We start from the raw sequence: 18,564 nt of genomic DNA, 5'->3' as shown, positions 1-18,564 counted from the left end.
CGTGCTTCTGACTGTACCCAGTGCTTGTATAAATAAATAAATAAATCTTAAAAAAAAAAAAAAAAAGCTTATACTTGGAATGAGTTAACTTCACTTTCAGTGATCTGTCCCAAGGAAAAACATTTAAAGATGCTGATAAAGATTTGAGCACAAAAACATTTCCTGTAACATTATTTAAATAGGAAAAAAAAAAAAAACAACCCAAAAAGTAACTCATACTACATAATTGTTTGATAAATTATGGGATATTTTAATAGTGGAATATTATGCTGTGGTGAAAAATTATTCAAACACATGGTAAAGAGTTCAGGCTACAATGGTAATAAATGACAAGGAATTATCTAAAAATAATGTGATCAACTATGTGAAAATCATCTACATAGAAAAAAAAGATTGAAAAGATTTTTTACCTTTATTTGTATTTTATTATTATTATTATTATTTTTAAATAATTTTTTTTTTAAGATTTATTTATTTATACAAGCACTGGGCACAGTCAGAAGCGCGGGAGGGTGAGAGAACTCACCAGAGCCAGAGCGGGGAGCAGAGCAGGCAGAAGGACCGAAGCACACTGCTGAGGGGAGCAGCGGGCGGCAGGAGAGGTCTGCGCGCCATGTGGGACCCTCCTCCGGTGGCCGGGGAGCAGCCGGGGATCGAACCGGCGCTGCAGACTCTGCGGGCAGCTTCGCAACCCAGCGCTCAACCGCTGCACCACCGGGGAGGCCCTTATTATTATTTTTAGATTTATTTATTTATGCATACAAGAGCTGGGGTACAGGCCAAAGACGCGGGGGGTGAGAGGACTCCAGAGACAGTGCGGGGAACAGAACAGGCAGACTGAGTGAAATACACTGCTGAGGGGAGCATCGGGCGCGACAGGCGAGGTCTGCTGTGCCATGTGGATTGTTCCCTAGTCAGCCAGAGATCGAACTTCTACTGCAGAGGCTGCGGATTGCCTCATAGTGCGATGCTCAATCCACTGCGCCACCAGGGAGGCCCTATTTGTATTTTATATTTGAATTTTTTCTACAGTGTTTTACTTATATAATTAGCACACATTATTTTAAACAATTAAAGGCATACAGTAAGAATGTTTTAAGTCACGTTCTCCAGTTCTTTATATTCCAACTTTTGTATACACACACCTACCTTGTAGCCTCCAATCCTGTGGTCAGGTTTGAATTCTTTGCCATTTTTCAACCAGCGAAGGGTGGGATTAGGAGTCCCACTGGAAGGGCATTTGAACTTCACTGTCTTGGCAGCTGGCACTGCATGTAATTTCTTTTCCATCTTTTCTGGGGACGTCCAGTATGGAGCCACGGCTGCCCAGGGAAAGCCAAGAGGGACACGCAGGGTGGCAGGTTAGGCTTAGGAGCAAGGGGCCAAGGCCAACACCTGGAAGGGCCCCACCTGCCTGCCTAACACCTGTAAATAATGAATGCCTGGGGGACCAAGCATCGTGAACCCACATGGCCTTTCCTCCTGCTCTCCAACCAAGCAACCAAGCTCCCCCTGTCCCACCCAAACCCAGTGCCCAGCGCCAAAAGGCAGTAAGGTAGGAAACAGTGTCTCACGCATACGGTTTGGTTTGGTGTTATCTGTCTCTTTCTCCTCTGAAGAGGAGTCATCATCGTCATCGTCGTCCTCTGAGGAAGGGAGGGCATCTATGGAAAGGACAAAGGGGCGATGAGGTCCCTCCAAGGGAAAGGGGGCTCTCTTGATTTCTATCGCTGAACAGCCACCCCGGGGGTGGCCCAATACAGTTACAGAACAGACACTGCTCCCCATACTGACTCTCCCCCGGTCACTCTCTCTCCAAAGGATTCCTCAACTCATGGTAGCCTCTGGACAGGCTAGGTTTTGGAACTAGAACCCAGAGAACTGTATTCTCCTTTGGAATGCCAACCATCAGGAAATCCAGACAGATCTAGGCACACTGCTGCCAGAAGCAATTTCCAAAGCCATGGGCTGAACAACCCCCAGTTAGAATTTTTCTAGCACGCATCTGCTAAGGTTTGGGAGCTGCCCTTCTTCACCTGAGCAGATAGGCAGCCCACCACACAATCCACAGCTGCCAACAGCTCTCCCCAACAAGGATCCACCCCCTTTAAGAGGCTTGACACACATGTGGTCACCAATCATGGTTCAGACCAGACCTTTCCCCAGTCCTTCCTAGTGCTTTCAGGATCTAGAGGAGGGAAATAAAGGAGGCAGTTTCCTCAGTTCGTGGCGTGTTAAATGATGGGGAGGAGGTGCCAAGTCCGAAACCTGGGATGCACACATGGCAAAAGAAAATTTCAGCTCTACTTAGTTTAATCTTAGTTTTGTGAGTGGCATTTTAGAAGTGGCAGATCCCTCTAGCTCTGGAAGCTGGAGGACAGATGTTTTCCATAAAGCCTGGGCTAGTGCAGTGCACCTGGACCCTTACCTATCACAGGAGGGGAGGGACCTCACTGTGTATTTTCGGGCTCTGATTACTAAGCGGAGTACCAAGTCCAAACGGGAAGGGAGTGAGAGGATGGCGCCCTACCTAGCACCCTAGAGATCTGGGCAAGCTTTATTGCTCCCTCCCGCCCCCCCCCCCCCAGAGGATCAGCAACCACTTTTGAGGCAGACTTGGGAAGTCCCAGATGGACTGGGGCCCACACCACCAGTTCCCCCTCTGAGAGCTAAGCCACGCGGCTGGCAGGGAGCAATGTTAGTGGGCAGCAGTTTCTGAAGCAGAGTGGGGGCAGATCATGGAGGGGGAGGAGGTTCACCTCCCCCTGAAACTAGCAGAAAGGGTTGGAGGGAGGGGTAGGTCCAGGATGGGGTGAGGGCAGGGCTTTGCTACCAACCTGAAACATTGACGGAGAAGTAGGTGGTGTCACTGCCCGAGGGGCTGCTGGTCACGCAAGCGTAGAGGCCAGAGTCGGCAGGCACGGAATCCCGCACCTCCACCTCCTCCCCTGTGATGCGGGTACGGTTGCTTTCCACCAGCTGTACCCCGTCCCGCAGCCAGTTGATGCTCTGGACATCTTCCCGCAGCCGACAGCGAAGCTGCAGCAGGTCACCAGGGTGGACCAGGAAGGACTCCACTTCCACAGGGGCTCCCCAGGGCTGGGCTGCTGCCACCCACAGGGGCCAGGAAGAGGAACCAAGGGATGGGAGAGGAAGAAAGAGAGGGAAGGAGGAGAGAGATAAAGGGATTTATGCTAGATGCACTGAGCTACACATCCCAGGAGGCTACAGAGCTGGGGAGGGAGGAACTGAAATATGGCTCAGTTGGAAGTGACTGCTATCTGGGAACCCCCAACTCTTCTTCTCTATTCCACTCCTCCAAAGGCCAAAGGAAGAAAGAGGCAAAGTTAGGAAGCAGCTGCAGCAGCATTAAGCGGTTCGAGTTTCATTTCCCTCCATCGTGGGGGGGAAGGCTGGCCCTTCCCAGCAACTTTTCTGTATCCAGAGTGCCCCCACCCCACACACTCAGCTTGTTGCCCAAAATGGCCAGTTTCCAGTAGAATACCCCATTTCCTTCTGGTTAGGTCAGCCTTACCCTCCTCCTAGGAACAGCTGAACAAACCCCACCCCTCAAAGATCCAGCAGTCCCCATCCACGTGAGAAGGCAATTTGTCGATGAAGGCTCTTGGTTCAAGTGTTGGGGGTGGTGGTGTCTGGCCCCCCATGAGTCAGATCCATGAGATGTATAGAGAAAGGCAGCCCAAGGAGAGGTCAGCTCAGGGGAACCTCTAGCAAACAGGTGTGGACCAGCGGCCTGGGAGCCTTTGACTATATTAGGAACGGAGCCTGCAGCTGCCACAAACCCACACTTGCTCTGGCAGCATGAGCTGTTGCACACAAAGCTTCTTTCTCCTCATCGCACGGCAGGGTCCCCCGCTCAAGTTCCCCACCTTCTTCCCTAGGGGCCTGGCACACACAGTCCTTCCCCTTCACCTCTGTCCCCAGACCTGGTGGTCCACAGCTCACAAGATCTGATGGGACCCGTTCCCACACCCATGGTCTCCTCGCCGGCTCTGCTCTGGCGTTCACAAAAAGGCCTGGAGATGGACACCCTGAAGGGGTGTCTCCCTCTTCACTCACAAGGGGATGCAGATTCTATGTCTTTTCAGTATATTCAAAGGTGCTCTGCGCATCTTCAGCCACTGTCCTCCTCCCAAGAAAACAATGAGCTTGTTGTAGCTCACAACCACCTCCTGACTTCTGGAGCCTGATTTCTCACCATCTGTTCACCAGAGGCTCACCTGGGACTCCCTGTAGGTTCCTGATCTATGAGGCTCTGAAATACATGTTCTGGAAGGCAGCAGTCCCCCCGTGCTGCAGTGTCCACCCATAAGCCCTGCCTTGCTGGGAATCCCCCCTTGAAGCCTTTGGGTCAGGTGACCTTCTACCACCCAACCATACTTCCTGTTGCACTGCAGGAAGTCTTCATTCTCAAATGGGTCCTGAGGGTGGGAACATATCATATTTACCTTCAAATCTCCAGCACTCAGAACAGTACATGGCACACAAGAGTTGCCCAATGAAAGCTTGCTGAATAATGTGATACTCACATGCACAATCACACTACCTCTTCATTGTCTCCCTTGTGAACACCCTGTTCTCCTTTACTACTTGCATTTCCACAGACGCTGAAGCATTCAATAGGTGTCCACTAGAAATGGTGTCCTAGGCAGAGGAAGGCACCAGGTACCAAGGACTAAGAGTTTTCTTCAGAGGGGCCTTGATGAAGGCTAGCCTGGCCCTGTAATCCAAGGGCTCTGTTGTCAATACTGGGTAAATACTGAGTCATCAAAAAGGGGGTGCTGCTTTAAAAGGGTTTAGAAACCAGCAGCTAGCACTCATTTATTTTTGTGAAATCGGGTCAAGAGAAATACCACAAAGGTGAGTCGACCGCACAAGCCATCAAAAATAAGTTTTTGTGGGTCTTAAAGAAAAGTTATTCTTTCCATTTTTAATATTTGTGGTTTTGAGCAAAGAAGGCAAAACAAAAGCAGTTCAGATTTGAGCCTTAAGGAAAATAGCAGACACTCCTATTGATCAAATCTCATTTCCCTCCAGTGACCTCACTGATTAAATATTTTGCAACTCGTGATCTGTACCAGCCGTTGGTCAAACAGTAAATTCAGTAAATTCAAATTCTTAGCCTCTGGCATCATACAGCCCATTTCAACAGGTCTTAGAGACAAAAATGTGGCAGCAAAGAGAACCTGGACATTTCCCCAAGAGAAAACAGTTAAGACCAGCTCCCGCTACTTCTAGCTTGGATCCAAAACGTCTCACTCATTCCAACCAGGACACTCAAATGAAACTCTTCTACATGAGTTGTAGGAAGGCTCAAGAACCAAGTTTATTTTCCCCCTGTCCCTGATGCTCCAGGCTTGGTGCACTTTGTCCCATTATTCTCCTAATCAAGATCCAGAATGTGCACAGAAAAAAATCTACAGTCCTGCTCGACTGTTTAGGCTTCTCATAATCTCTGCCTACCTTTCTATGCTGCCTTTTTCTCCCTGTCTTCCCTCCAAGTTTGGCTGTTCTCTGCATCAATTGCATCCTCCCCCCACAGCAAAACTTACTTCTGCCCAAGACTGTTGGGTCCTTTCTAGAGTCCTAATAACCCAGGACTACTCTCAACATGCACCATGAAAAATGTCCAGGAAGCTTCTGTTTGCACTAGTGTCTCTATGCTGCCCTAATTTTCTGTATAGCTATGTCTGAACCACACAAATTCACACTCAATTACATACATTCTTGGATTACTTCAACATCTTTATTAAGATATAATTCACATATCATAAATCCACTCGTTTAAGCGTACAATTCAATGAATTTTAGTATATTCAAAGTTAAGGACCACAATCTCATGTCAGAACTTTTTTTCACCCCACAAAGAAACGCTGTGCTCTCCATCCTCCATCTTCTGGCTAGGGAAACCACTTTCTGTCTCTATAGATTTGCCTACATTGAACACTTCACATCAGTGGAATTCAACGATTACAATCTTTTTTAACGGGCTTCTTTCACTTAATGTTTTCAAGGGTTCTTTCATGTTGTAGCACCCATCAGTACTTCATTTCTTTTAACTCTCAGGTATTATTTCATTGTATGGATATCACATTTTATTTATCGAGTCATCACTTGGTTTTCAAACTGTCAAAAGCAATCATGTCTCGCCTCTCCTAGAAAACAGCAAGCAACTCTGGGCATAATTGACCTATTGTAATTTTCCCACAGAACATAACAATGTCAGAAACAAAATACTCAATAGGTCTTGAACTGAATTTGTCATCTGGCAAAGGCTAATTTTTAAGGGAACCAAAAAGCAACCTTCAGATCTTGAGTTATAATAGATTTTCTCAGGGCCAGTAGTACCCTTGGATGTTATCAAGGTCTCCATTTACAAAGCAAGGATAATGCCACTTTCTTCATCTGGGAGGTGATGGTAAGGAAACTAACCTCTTGCTGGTTTATAGTAGCCTGCCCTTCTGCATCAATTGTGAATAGCAGTCCTAATCTTGGGAAATCCTAGGTAAGGAAGCAGATTCAAGAACATCACTACTCACTAATCGCCTATAACTAACAAGTCACAAGTCACTCTCCATCTCAATGAGGACATTGGAAAGACCCTTGCATCTGTGGGTCCATCTCCTTTGAGCTGGTCTTCCTCTGGCCACAATCAACAGACCAGGGTTATATTTGTTGGTATTAGTTAATAAGAAAGGAGCTGAGACCTTTATTGGGGTTGGAAACGAAAGATGAAAAAAGAAAACCAGTTTATGGCTCAGCCACTTGAAACCAACGGTTGAACTCTTGGAGAACCTGATTTAATTGGAATGGGATGCTGTGAGGAAGTAGCAGACCAAAACACTTGCTTTTTGCATCTTGTTTCCTAAGAGATGAGGTGAGGAATGGAGGTTGAAGGATATTTGGTATCTGGGTTCCATGGAGACCTAGTCTGATGCTGAAAATGTTTGGCTGCAAGTCAAATTACCAGGTTTTTCTCTTAGCTGCTTAGGTGCAACGTGTTCAAAGAGCTTTGTGGAAAAAAGGTGCACTGTGCTTCGATACCCCCAGCACATATATACTACTATCATCACCAGGAACAGGAAAATCGGGGTTAAGGTTAGGACTGACTTGGACATGCTTAGAGGATTAAGGCCGCCACAGCTTGAACAAAAATCCAGGAAACAGAAGAGGACAAAGGTTCCTGCTCAGCAGCCTGAATCTGAGGCTGAGGAGGTGCTGGCTCTGAGGCAGGTCCCTGGGACAGGTGGCAGAAGAACTGTGGAAGGCCAAGCAGATTGGATCCCATATCCCCTTTAGTGGAAGTGGAAAGGATTCTCATGCAATTCACCCATCCCTTCCTGCCTCTCTAAAGGAGCCTCTCTATTCTCTCAAGGAATACAAGTAGCAGATCTGGGATGCTTTTCAGTAATGCTGAAGAAAGCAGCTAGAAAAAACAGTATGGTGAGGAGCTGTGCTTGCCTTGGTATCCAGAAGCACAATGTTAATGGAGCCCCATAGAATCCCTCCCCTTTCCTACTTTTCTCCAAAATAGCAAGGCTTTATATATAATTACCACCAGGTCAACAGGATGCAGATTTTGCTTATGGCAGGTCTGTCCAGAAACCTGCGAGTCATCTAGCAGGTGGGTCTGCCCTGGGAACAGACCCAAGTTCTTTTTTTTTTTTTTTTTAATTTTCTAGAGGCATGTCTTATTTATTTATTTATTTATTTGGTTGGTTGGTTTTATACAAGCACTGGGTACAGTCAGAAGCGCGGGAGGGTGAGAGAATTCACCAGAGCCAGAGCGGGGAGCAGAGCAGGCAGAAGGACCGAAGTACACTGCTGAGGGGAGCAGCGGGCGGCAGGAGAGGTCTGGGCGCCATGTGGGACCCTCCTCCGGTGGCCGGGGAGCAGCCGGGGATCGAACCAGCGCTGCAGAGGCTGCGGGCAGCTTCGCAACCCAGCGCTCAACCGCTGCGCCACCGGGGAGGCCCCAGACCCAAGTTCTTGATTCTGAATCTGTGTCTTCCACCAGCTTCAGGCATTGTGTAGGTCAGGGGAATGGAGTCTCAATAAGAACCTCCATTCATGGCCCTGCTGTTCCCTAAAGTCCAAGGAGAAGACAGGGAACTTTCTTTTTTTGAAGATTTAGTTTATTTATTTATGCATACAAGAGCTGGGGTGTAGGTCATAGGTGCGGGAGATGAGGGGAGAGGATTCACCAGAGACAGAGTGGGGAACAGAACAAGCAGAAAGGCTAAAATACACTGCTGAGGGGAGCAGCGTGTGAGGCAGGAGTAGTCTGCTGCGCCATGTGGGTTAGCTGACAGGGTACTTTCTTTAAAATAGCTATCATGAGGTTCTTCTGTGCAAGAAGAAATAGTTTAGACAAAGGAGCAGAAGACCTATGCCTTGTCCTAACCAGGGTGATAAGATTTACACTAGTCCTTGACATGTATGAAACACTTTGTATTGCAACATGAGACAACTGGAAAAGAATATAAGAACCCCGCACAGGCAAGCCAACACTGGCTCTCAGGTTACAGAAAAGTATCAGTGGTCAGAGTGAACAGTAGTGTTTGCAGCAGAGGTTGAATATAATGGCGGGAAAGCAGGGGGAAGCAAATAAGGAATTTGATTGAAAGTGAAAATTTTGGGGGGAGCAGGAAAGAATGAGGTGCTTATGAACATGGTTGTGCCTTGGGCTGAGGAGTAGTGGAAGACGAGACCAGGTTGTATAACCAGCTTGGAATGGAAGATTTCTAATAGAAAATAGTAAAAAAATAATAATGATTTTAATTTGTAAGGTAGGGAATAGAACTAAGGAAGTCCCAGGGAACACATTTCTCTGTAGAGATGATGAATGCTGTGCCACATGGACAAATATACCTGCAAGTTACCAGTCCTAGTGCCTAAACAGGCAAATGGGCCTTGGGAAGTTACCTATGCCCAAGCCCCACATGCTGAAGAATAACATATTTGCATAGTACTCTGCAGTTCACCTTGTGTTTTCCCATATATTATCTTGGGATCCCTAAACAACTCTGAAAACGATAGTACTAATACTGGTCCGTATTTACTGTGTGCTTACTATATCCCATAAACTGAGATGCTTAACACAGACAATCATTTAATCCTCACACAACCCTGTGAGGTTTGATAGGATTTACCCTTATTTTAAGGAGGGGTGTAGAGTAAGGAAAAATGTCAGGCTTTTCTGCCCTCCCGCCATCAGGATAGATGATGGATCTTTGCGGTCCTGAATGCATGCCTGATGGCGGGCACCTGGAGTAGGGTGTGGGCATAGGAAGATAGGATTCACCTGGGCCAAGACTGGGCTTTTAAGGGCGGCGTCACGGGGACGCCAGAAGAAGCCAAAAGAGAAGCAGAGAAGGCTGCAGAGCCCCCAGATAGAGTGAAGACTTGCTGGGGGCTAGGAGGACTGCCAGCCTCCCGGACCCCCAGCATCCTTGCCTGTGTACCGGGTAAATCCCAATAAAAACCTGCAAAACCACTGAGGACTCTGACTCCTCCTCCTTTACCTGGTCTGCTGGATCAGAAAACCTGCTCAGTGGCCCATTCCTGACCCTACAAGGAGACAATGATGCACAGAAAGTTTCAGCATTCGTCCAAGATGATCCACCTAGTTAGTAAGCAGCAGAGCCAGGATTCAAACCCAGGTAGCCTGGTTTTCCAGAATCCACACACATCCTCTGGCTTTGAAAGGCAGTCTCTACCTTCACTGTGCTTTTATAATCCTTGATCTCCAGAAGTGACTGAAACCCTTAGTGATGTTCATCAGTGCTGTCTAACCTCACCCATATTCCTACCTCGAGTTGGATTGTGTAGTTGGTTCTTTGGCCTTATTCTTCCTCATTCCCTCAATATTCTCAAGCCCCACAAGGACTACCTTATAATTAAGTGCTTAAAAAAATTTTTTTTGAGATATCATTGACATATAGCACTAGTGTCAGATATCATGATTCATCAATATTAATCTATCATGAATCATCAAATGATATTTATATAAATTTCAAAATAACCACAATGCATCTAATTAACATTGGTCACCACACATCATTATAAATTAACCTTTTTAATAATTTGCTGCTTTTAGTTTATAAGTGCAATTTCCTGTCCATGCGCACGTACCCCTGAAAGTTGAGATGGTATGACTGCACATTCGGCAATTGGAGAAATTGGGGGCGGGCACTGTGATAATGGCATACCCAGAAATAATAACAATTTGTATTATATGGCACTTGAGAATTTACAAGGTATGTTTATACTCATGTTCATGCTATTGATGCTCTTTTCCATTTAGACATAGAAAATGGGGGCGGGGACTTAACCCCAAGTCACAAAAAGGGTCAGCACAGGCTCCAAATGCTTGGGCCACTAGGTCCTGGGCTCCTCCACAGACCATGCTTCTACTGGGCACAGGAGAGGGAGGTGGCCCAACAAGGTAGTCAGAGCTCTGCTTTGGCCACAGGTGGACAGCCCGGCCCTCCAGCCCTCCCTGCATCCTTGGCTCAATTCTACATCAGTCACCTGATAGCTTCTTCTGACCCCAGTCCCTCACCCTTGATTACCGCTTACAGCTGATGACCTCCGATGACCCCTGCCTGACTCCATTGAGAAGATTAAGAACATTAGGCAAAGGGATCTGGCCCTCCTTGCCCTCCCTTCGGGCAGGGCTCCTGATCACACATCCGCAAACTGAACCAGCTCAAAAGTCCTGACCTCTCCACCTGGGCGTTCGGCTTCTCATCCCCTCACACTCTGGGGGAGCTTTCATTTATTTCCTCCCCTCCAGAACCCAAAGCCCCTCAGTAACCTTCCCTCCCCCACCTCAGCTGTCCAATCTCCCTCTCCAGCCAAGTCTGTGCCCTCATCACTGCTTTTATTTTGCTTTCTCCCACCCAATGGACTTCCCCTCTCCTAAGACGCCGCCGTTCTCCTCTTATCTCATTTCCCTAAAACTCACTCTTCTGAGACTTCCCCAACTATTCTTTATCTCAAAGTGTCTTCCCAGAAACTTACACATTTCCAGGGCTTTATCTTGTGCTTATTTATGTTGCTTGGCTGTGGGTTGGTCCACAAGCATATGTTTTTATCTACCCTCTAAGGTAAGCTGTAATATCATCTATATTCTATACACCAAGGGGCTTAGGGCCCAACCAAATTCAGGCAGGATGTCTCCGGGCAGCAATTTCTGTTGTCCCTTTGAAATCCTTTTGATTTTGGACTTCTGGGTTAAGAAAATTAGGGGCGCATGGTCATCCTCTTCAGTAACATGGGGAACTGGTGGTCCAAGAATGTTTACAGTCTTGGCACAAACTCCCCAGAGATAAATGAGGGGGCAATTGTGGGTGGGGGAGGAACTCAGGGTGGCTTTGAAAGCAACTTAAAAGGAACACAGAACAGCACAGCGGGGCTCCGGGAGCCCTCTGCAGAGGGTTTTTATTACGTTATTTTGGCTTTGAAATGGAACTGAAAACTTACTTTAGTATGGCAAGGCCAGACCAGAAGGGGGGAATCTCACCGAAATCCCAGGGAACAACGATCGTCCTACAAGAGTTGGGATGTAGAGAGGAAACCCTAAATATATATGATTCCCTGAACTCATGAGGTCCCCAAGAACCAGGGGAACCGGGTGAAAATGGGGGGCACAGGCATGTGTGGTAGGGGAGACAAGAACACCAAATCAATTGGTGGGGCCTGACACCCTGATCCCGTAGCATTCACCAGTTCCCCAATCCAGGGGATTTGGAGTGTAGGGTTGGTTTTTTTTTTTTTTTTTTAATAGAAAAAGGGAAAGAAGAAGGAACATTTTGCATGCAAATGGACCACTGCCAGAAGAGCCCATTAAAATGTAAAAACTCCACATTCAGCCTGACAAAACGGTGCAAACTGCTGTGTTTGCCAGAGGGGCAGCAATACAGCTCCCGACAAAGGGCCTACAGAACAATGGCGGGCTGAATGGCCTCTGTCAGCAGGTCCCCTCGCGCGTTGCCATGGGGACCCCACCGGGGCTTACTAAAGGTATTTCCTGAGGAGAAAGGCAGCGCACACATGCCCAGGCAGTCCGGCTAATCCTGACAGGAAGCCATCGCCATTCAGCAGCCCAGGGGCTTGGAGCCGGAGTTTTGTTTTGTTTTTATTAAAAAAAGATTTCGGCCTTTTGTGTGTCCCACCTCGTCACTGTAATTTAGTGCTGAGCCGCCTGCACTGGCCAAAGGCGCAGCCAGGTCCCTGTGCTGTCCCAGGACCCCCTAAAGACAGGTTCCAAGAGCTGAGAAGTTGGAGGCCCTGTCACGGAGAAGTCCACTTAGGAGACCCAGGCCAAAAGTACCCTCAGCACAGAGTTTGTGTAAACCTTTTGACAGATGTTTTGAGGGTTAACAAGGCGTCAGAATGGAGTCGGGTTCAACCCACCGAGCCCCCCACCTCTTACCTCCAGTGTGGGCTCTATCTGATGCCTCCTTGGTACCTGCATTTTTTCCCCTTCTTGTCTCTAAATCAGCACCAGCATCCCCCCCCCCACCCACCTCCCGCCAGCGGGGAAAGCACTCTGGGGCTATAATTAAGTGATTAACAAAGGAATGTGCCCAGGAGTTGTTTTAAAAGAAATTTCCTTTCTTCCTCTCTCCCCATCAAAAGCTCTCACCTCAATTGTTTGCTGACACACCGTGGACTGAACAGAAAACTTTCATTGCATCCATTTTTCCAAAGCGATTCCCAGTACACTCCTCTCCTTCCTACCTTACCAGGAAAAAGTTGCTCAGGGAAGAGGAACGTTCCCTGGCAACGTGCAGGAAGCCTAGGGCCCACTCACCCAAGAGGAGCCAGGGGAGATGGCCTGCAGTTAAGGGCGGGCAGGCTAAACTCACAGTTCCTAGAAGTTTGTGTCACTGGCTCACATTTGGCACCAGAGGAATCCGGCCTTGGCAGATTCAGGGAAGAAAGCCAACAACACAGCTGGCGGTGGAGACAGAAACTTCTGTGTGACAACTGCCCCCTCTAGGACACAGTTTAGGGTAAATTAACACTTCCTGAGCAAGCTTGTATGTGGAAAGAGCCATCCCCTAAGAAGATGGAAAAATGAAGGCGATCTCAACGCGTTCAATCAGGATTTAGACCCAAATCACAAAAACGTATTTGCAAAGTCCATGCTTCTAGACCTTTTTTCCAAAACATGTTTTGAAAATGGCATTTTGATAGAATATTTAATAAAGGAATAGCGATCATTTCAGTGGCATTTAGACTGTGTCCAATGACTCCTCTGGACATCTGGGAAGTTTCCAAGGCCATATTAGGTGGGCCCTGTTTTTGGAAAAGCATTTAGAAAGCCTTTGCTAGATGACAGACTACTCCCCACAATGAACCCAAATTCAGTAAGGACCATTTACGTGAGTTGTAGGCTGTAAGTATCTAGACATGTTACAGGGCAGAAGGACATTCTTTCCCCCTAACAGACACACAGGTGGGGTCTTTTCCTGCCTTTATTCAAAATCACATCCTAAAATCAAAGCAAAAGTACTGGTCACCAACTGTTATAATATAGAAGAACACTTTCCATTAAGTTGAGGGAAAAGCTGGACAATTAGCTGGTGTGTGTCTGTGTGTGTGTGGGGGGGTCCCTCTGCTAGAAGGGGAGTTCAGACCCTCCCACCACTGGCCTGGAGCCCAGGCCTCCCAGCCATGTGTCTGCAGCTGCGACCTGTCATGCACTTCCTGGTCTGGGCTCTGTAATGGAAAGATCATTAAGAGTGGGGGAGGGGAGGGGAGGAGAGTGAGATGAATCAACGGAGAAGAGGTAACCCTGCAGCTTCTACTCCGCTGTACTCTGACCTTACAGTCAGGTCAGGTTCCTAAAAGAAAAGAATGTATTGCCTTCCCACCCCACCCACCCTCCTATTCCCCCCTCCATTCCACCCCCTAGCAAAGCCTCTGGGAGGCCTCCCCTCCCCCACAATCAAACAGAGCTTATTTAGGGAAAGGAAACGCCAGCAGCTGGGCAGGAAAAAGTTGCTGCTCCCTAAACTCGCTGATGAATTAGCAGAAACCTCAGCTGTTTCAGAATTTGCCTTTTTGGCCCTCCAAAAGGACAATGGGTGCTTGAGAGCACAATTCACAGGGGATCTCAACACCCCAAAGAGTCCTCCCAAAGCTGCTATAGTGGGTCTGGATCTGGGGAAAGGTAGGGGCAAAAAAAACCCTTTTAAAATAAAATAGTGTAGAACAATAGTTGCCAGGGACTGGGGTGAGGAGAATGGGCATTTAAGTGTTTCATGAAAACAGAAAAAGAAACCACGTGGTAATGGTAGTAGATGGCATGTTTGTGATAAAATAAGTTGTCAACCCTACGCAGGTCTCCAAAAGTTGGGGTAAAATTCTACTGGTCCATGCTTTTAACAATGGCACCAAGAGTCTGTTCCACAGGTTTGCAGGGCGTTGTTTCATTTATAACCCACTGTTGGTGTAGCCATGTGTTCATTCTTTCTCTCCTTCACATGCACCGTAATTTGGGGATTTAGTACTCTGAAGAAATTAAAAGAACATGGTTTAGGGACCTTTCTATTGGAGATGATATGGCTCTCCGGTAGAAAGCACTTGAAAGAAGCAAGTGAAGGTAAATGCCAGTATCTACAATGGGGGAACCTGCTTCTCAAAAGGCCGGGGGCATACTGAACAGTCCTTGGAAAGAGATTCTTACTCTGGGCATTGTTAATATTTGCGATGTCCCACAAATGAGAGAGCCAGGTTTGAAATCTTGATAGAAAACATTTAGTACCAAACTCCTTGAATGACAAATAGTTGTAAATGGCTGGGTGCAGCAGAAAGAGCATAGATGAGTGGAAGCCACTCTGTGTGAATCAAGGTAAGTCATGTCCCTTCTCAGGTGGGGTAGGCTGTCTTGACAAGTTCTAGCCCCTTCCAGCTCTGACCAATATTCTGTTACAGTGAGAACTTCCCCCACTGAAAACCATCCTTCCTGCCCTCACAAGCACAAGCAGCCTTTGGTGTGTGGGGAGGCAAGAGACCAGGAGTTAACTTTCCATAAGAGGGCATTCTGCTTTGGTCCAGAGCTGAGGCTACCAGCATCTTCCATACAGGCTTCTGTTCTTCATCTCCTCTCTCTGGTATTCTCAGTAGCAGCAGCCTCGGAAGGGGAGATAAGGAGTAGCTGAGAGACTGGCAGAAAACTATGAGCCCAGATTCTAGAAACTCAGATGCTGTATTATCCCATAAGAACTAGCTAGGCAAGTAAATGTAAAAGTGGATTGGGAGTCTGAAGCACTACGTAGTGGAGAAGGATTACAATTCTAAAATGCTGCTTCCAAACATACTCTTCAGGCATTCATATAGTCGTGATCGCTCAAATAACAAGACAAGTTGTGAATGCCAAAGAGAACTTCATTTAGCAGTTAGTAGATGAACCTGACTCTCCTAAGGTTCAAAAGCTAATTCCTAAAACCTAAAGAAAATAAATCTTAATTCCAAAGTCAATTCTGAAGTTTTACAATAAAGGGGCAGAGATTTCTGAATGCAAAGGGATGCCTACAGCCTGCTGGAAAGCTGATCAACATTCCAAAGGCGGTGATAATTGACTTAAAGCCCCGGAAGCTTCAGGCGAAGCAGGAGGGCGGTCCAGGAAGAGGGTCTCCTTCCCTCGGAGCAAAGCTTTCAGACCACTTTTTCCTATTCTCTGTCCTTTCTCCTCCCTAAGCTCCACCTCCAAACAAACCAACTGGGTCCGCTTCCACCTTCCCCACCTCCCTCCCTGCCAGTTTTGTCTTCCTCTTCCTAGACCCCTTGACTTCCCACCCTCCAGCACAGGGGTTAAAGCTGTCAGCATTAACAGACCCAAGGCTGAGCTCCAGCTTCACCAATGATTAGCAGTTTAACCTTGGCAAGTGTTTTTGTGTTTTACCTCTCTGAGCCAATTTCCCAACCTAGAAAATGGAAATAACACCTACTCCTATAGAGTTTTGGGATAAGAAATTAATATCAGAAATTCTCAAATTATGGTCCCTGGAAAAGCAATATCAACATCCTTGTTCTTGTTAGAATCAAGATGTCTGGGAGTGGAGCATGGCAATAGCTTTGAACAAGACTGCCAGGTGACAGGATGCCATGAGCAGTGCTGGTTAGATTGAGTTAGATGATGTAAGAGCTCCATAGATAAAACCTCGGACCCTCCCCTCTAGCTCCTCACCTCCATAAATAAGGGTCAGTTAGTCCCTTCCCTTTGGAAAGAGGTCATCTCCCGTGTGGTTTCAAATGTCCTCATAACCTAGGTTTATGTTCTTGTTTGATATAGTGGATGACACTTCTTAAAAGAGACTCTTACTGTATTAACCTATGTCGAATGAGAGTAACGTTGGCCAGGACTGGCCTAGGGGGTAGGACCGGCATTTGTTTTTGGCTTCCTTCCTTTTCTATCTTTTCTGATAGTTGGGATTTATTTATCTAGTGTAGAAGAACTGGGGTTTAGGGCAGGGTGAAAGGATACACCAGAGACAGAGTGGGGAGCAGAACAGGCAGATCTACTGAAATACACTGACTGCTAAGGGGAACAGTGGGTGAGACAGGGAGTGGTCTGTTGTGCTGTATGTGGGTTAGTTCCCTGTTCAGGGATCAAACTCAGGCCTTAGAGGTGATAGTGCTGAGACTTAACCCCTAGGCCACCAGAGAGGCCCCTTGGCCACCCTTTCAAGAAGGGTCTCTGCAACTTTTGATGTTTTCCCCTAAAGGTTACACAGATAGTTAATGACAGAACTGGCAGAAAATATTTGCCAACAATTTTCAATAAATCTGTGTTCTATTCCTAAATTACACTTTAGATAGCATACCACAAATTAATAATGTATTTTTAAATTCTATAATTATTCTGACTAGCCTAATAATATTGCTGTGTGTTTGCTTGAAACAACTTGTTCAATGTAAATACTAACAAAACTTGAGGATCTTCCCTCCTCTTTTTGCATTTCTCCATTTAAAAAAAAAATACTCTATCTTAAAAACAATGCTAGTGTTCTAGCCTCTCTGAATCTTCTGACATGTTTATTTCTATCCATCTGATGGTGCTGGACTATAACCATTTTGGAAGCAATCTAGATGCTTATTTTGTGTCACCCTGAGATACCACGGAATTCAAACACAAGTGTAGAATACCAAGATTACCCAGGTTCGGCACCTGAGACTTACCATACCCCTGATCCTAGATCTTCTCCAAGCAGGAGGGCTCAGCTGCAGTGCAAAAAGCAGACTCTATGGGGTTTTTGTTCTTTGACTATTCTAAGTTAGGGAACCACCTTCATTAGGCCCCTTATAGGCAATGAGGGATGTGTAACCTCCAGTCAAGAGAGCAGAATGTCACTGGGCAAGTGTCTCCAGAGGCTCATACCCCAGTCACACCCATTTCCACACCACCTCAGAAAGGGGGGGGGGGGGGACAAGCTTCCTGTGAGAATAAAGGGGACTGACCCACCAATGTTTAAATTCAAAGGTTGGTCTGTCAGAATTTTGTGGGGAACCCAGTTTGATATAGGTACATAGTATAACACACTGGAAAAAAACAGGTGCCATACCTACCTGAACATGAATCCTATTTTCACATCCCACCAACTAATGACTCAGGTAAGTGACTTAACTCCCTGAATCTCAGTTTCCTCATTTGATTGTGGGAAAACAACCTATGGCAACAGGGCTGGTATAAAGATGTAAAAATGTAAAGCACCCAGAATGTGAAGAAATAGTTACTATTACTTCAAAAGATCCTTACTGGTATAACCTTTATGGGGAAATCTGACACAGTGTAGTCAAAACTTTTAGGTTATAAATACCTTGGATACTTGGGTAAATTTTATTTGTAAAAGTGCCAATTATTAAAAATAGTAGGAGCAGCTCCTACTTGAGTGCTCCTCACTCAAGTGCCAATTATTAAAAATAACCTAAATGCCCAACAATGGGGTAAATATATAAAATTTGCACAATCACATTATAGAATACTATGTAGTTATTAAAGATGAAGAAAAAAAATTCCCTGCATGGCAATAAATACATGTTTATGCTACAATCCAGTATACAAATGCAAGGAAAAAAAAGTCTAAGTCACAGTTAACGGTGGTAAATTTTGGATGGAACTATAAGACTTTTTTCTCTCTTTACAGGTCTAGAATTTCTAAATTTTACAATGAGCAAAAAAACATGTTTTAAAAGAGCAATACAATTATTCTCTCTAATGAAACAGAACTTTACTTTACTGGAGGACACAGTTATATATTAAAAACGCCATATAATGTAAGGCAGAAGAAGTGCTGGATTGAAAGTTAAACAGAAAGGGCGGGGAGAGAGTGATTAATTTTAGACGGAGTAAGACTATCACCAAGAGGGTGGTGACCCTTAAGCTAAACCCAAGATAAACTTTAAGCTAAGAATTGAGTAGGAACTACAAAACGAAAGAACAGACAAGCGGGGATGGCTATATCCGTCTAAAGAACAGGAAAAACAATGGTTATAAAGTGTTCGATGACAACGAAATAGAAATGATAC

The 18,564-nt window shown here is 46.1% G+C and overlaps 1 protein-coding gene across 5 annotated transcripts in view; it reads right to left on the bottom strand.

The window, feature by feature from the left end:
* The window catches only part of FGFR1 (fibroblast growth factor receptor 1), a gene marked incomplete at both ends in the record, with an annotated part of 38,289 nt that overhangs the window by 12,077 nt on the left and 7,648 nt on the right, over positions 1-18,564 (bottom strand). The window contains 3 exons of one of the 5 annotated variants that reach the window (XM_084232457.1): positions 1,150-1,322; positions 1,575-1,664; positions 2,838-3,099. In XM_084232457.1, the coding sequence (XP_084088583.1) occupies positions 1,150-1,322; positions 1,575-1,664; positions 2,838-3,099 (525 nt within the window). Of the gene's footprint in view, positions 1-1,149; positions 1,323-1,574; positions 1,665-2,837; positions 3,105-18,564 lie in introns of all 5 variants that reach the window. The other 4 variants (XM_084232458.1, XM_084232459.1, XM_084232460.1 and 1 more) reach the window with 4 other exon arrangements.

The sequence above is a fragment of the Talpa europaea genome, assembly GCF_964194135.1.
Source record: "Talpa europaea genome assembly, chromosome: 4".
Lineage (NCBI taxonomy): Eukaryota > Metazoa > Chordata > Mammalia > Eulipotyphla > Talpidae > Talpa > Talpa europaea.
Note: the sequence above shows the minus strand (reverse complement) of the source record. Positions and strands in the feature narration are given on the sequence as shown.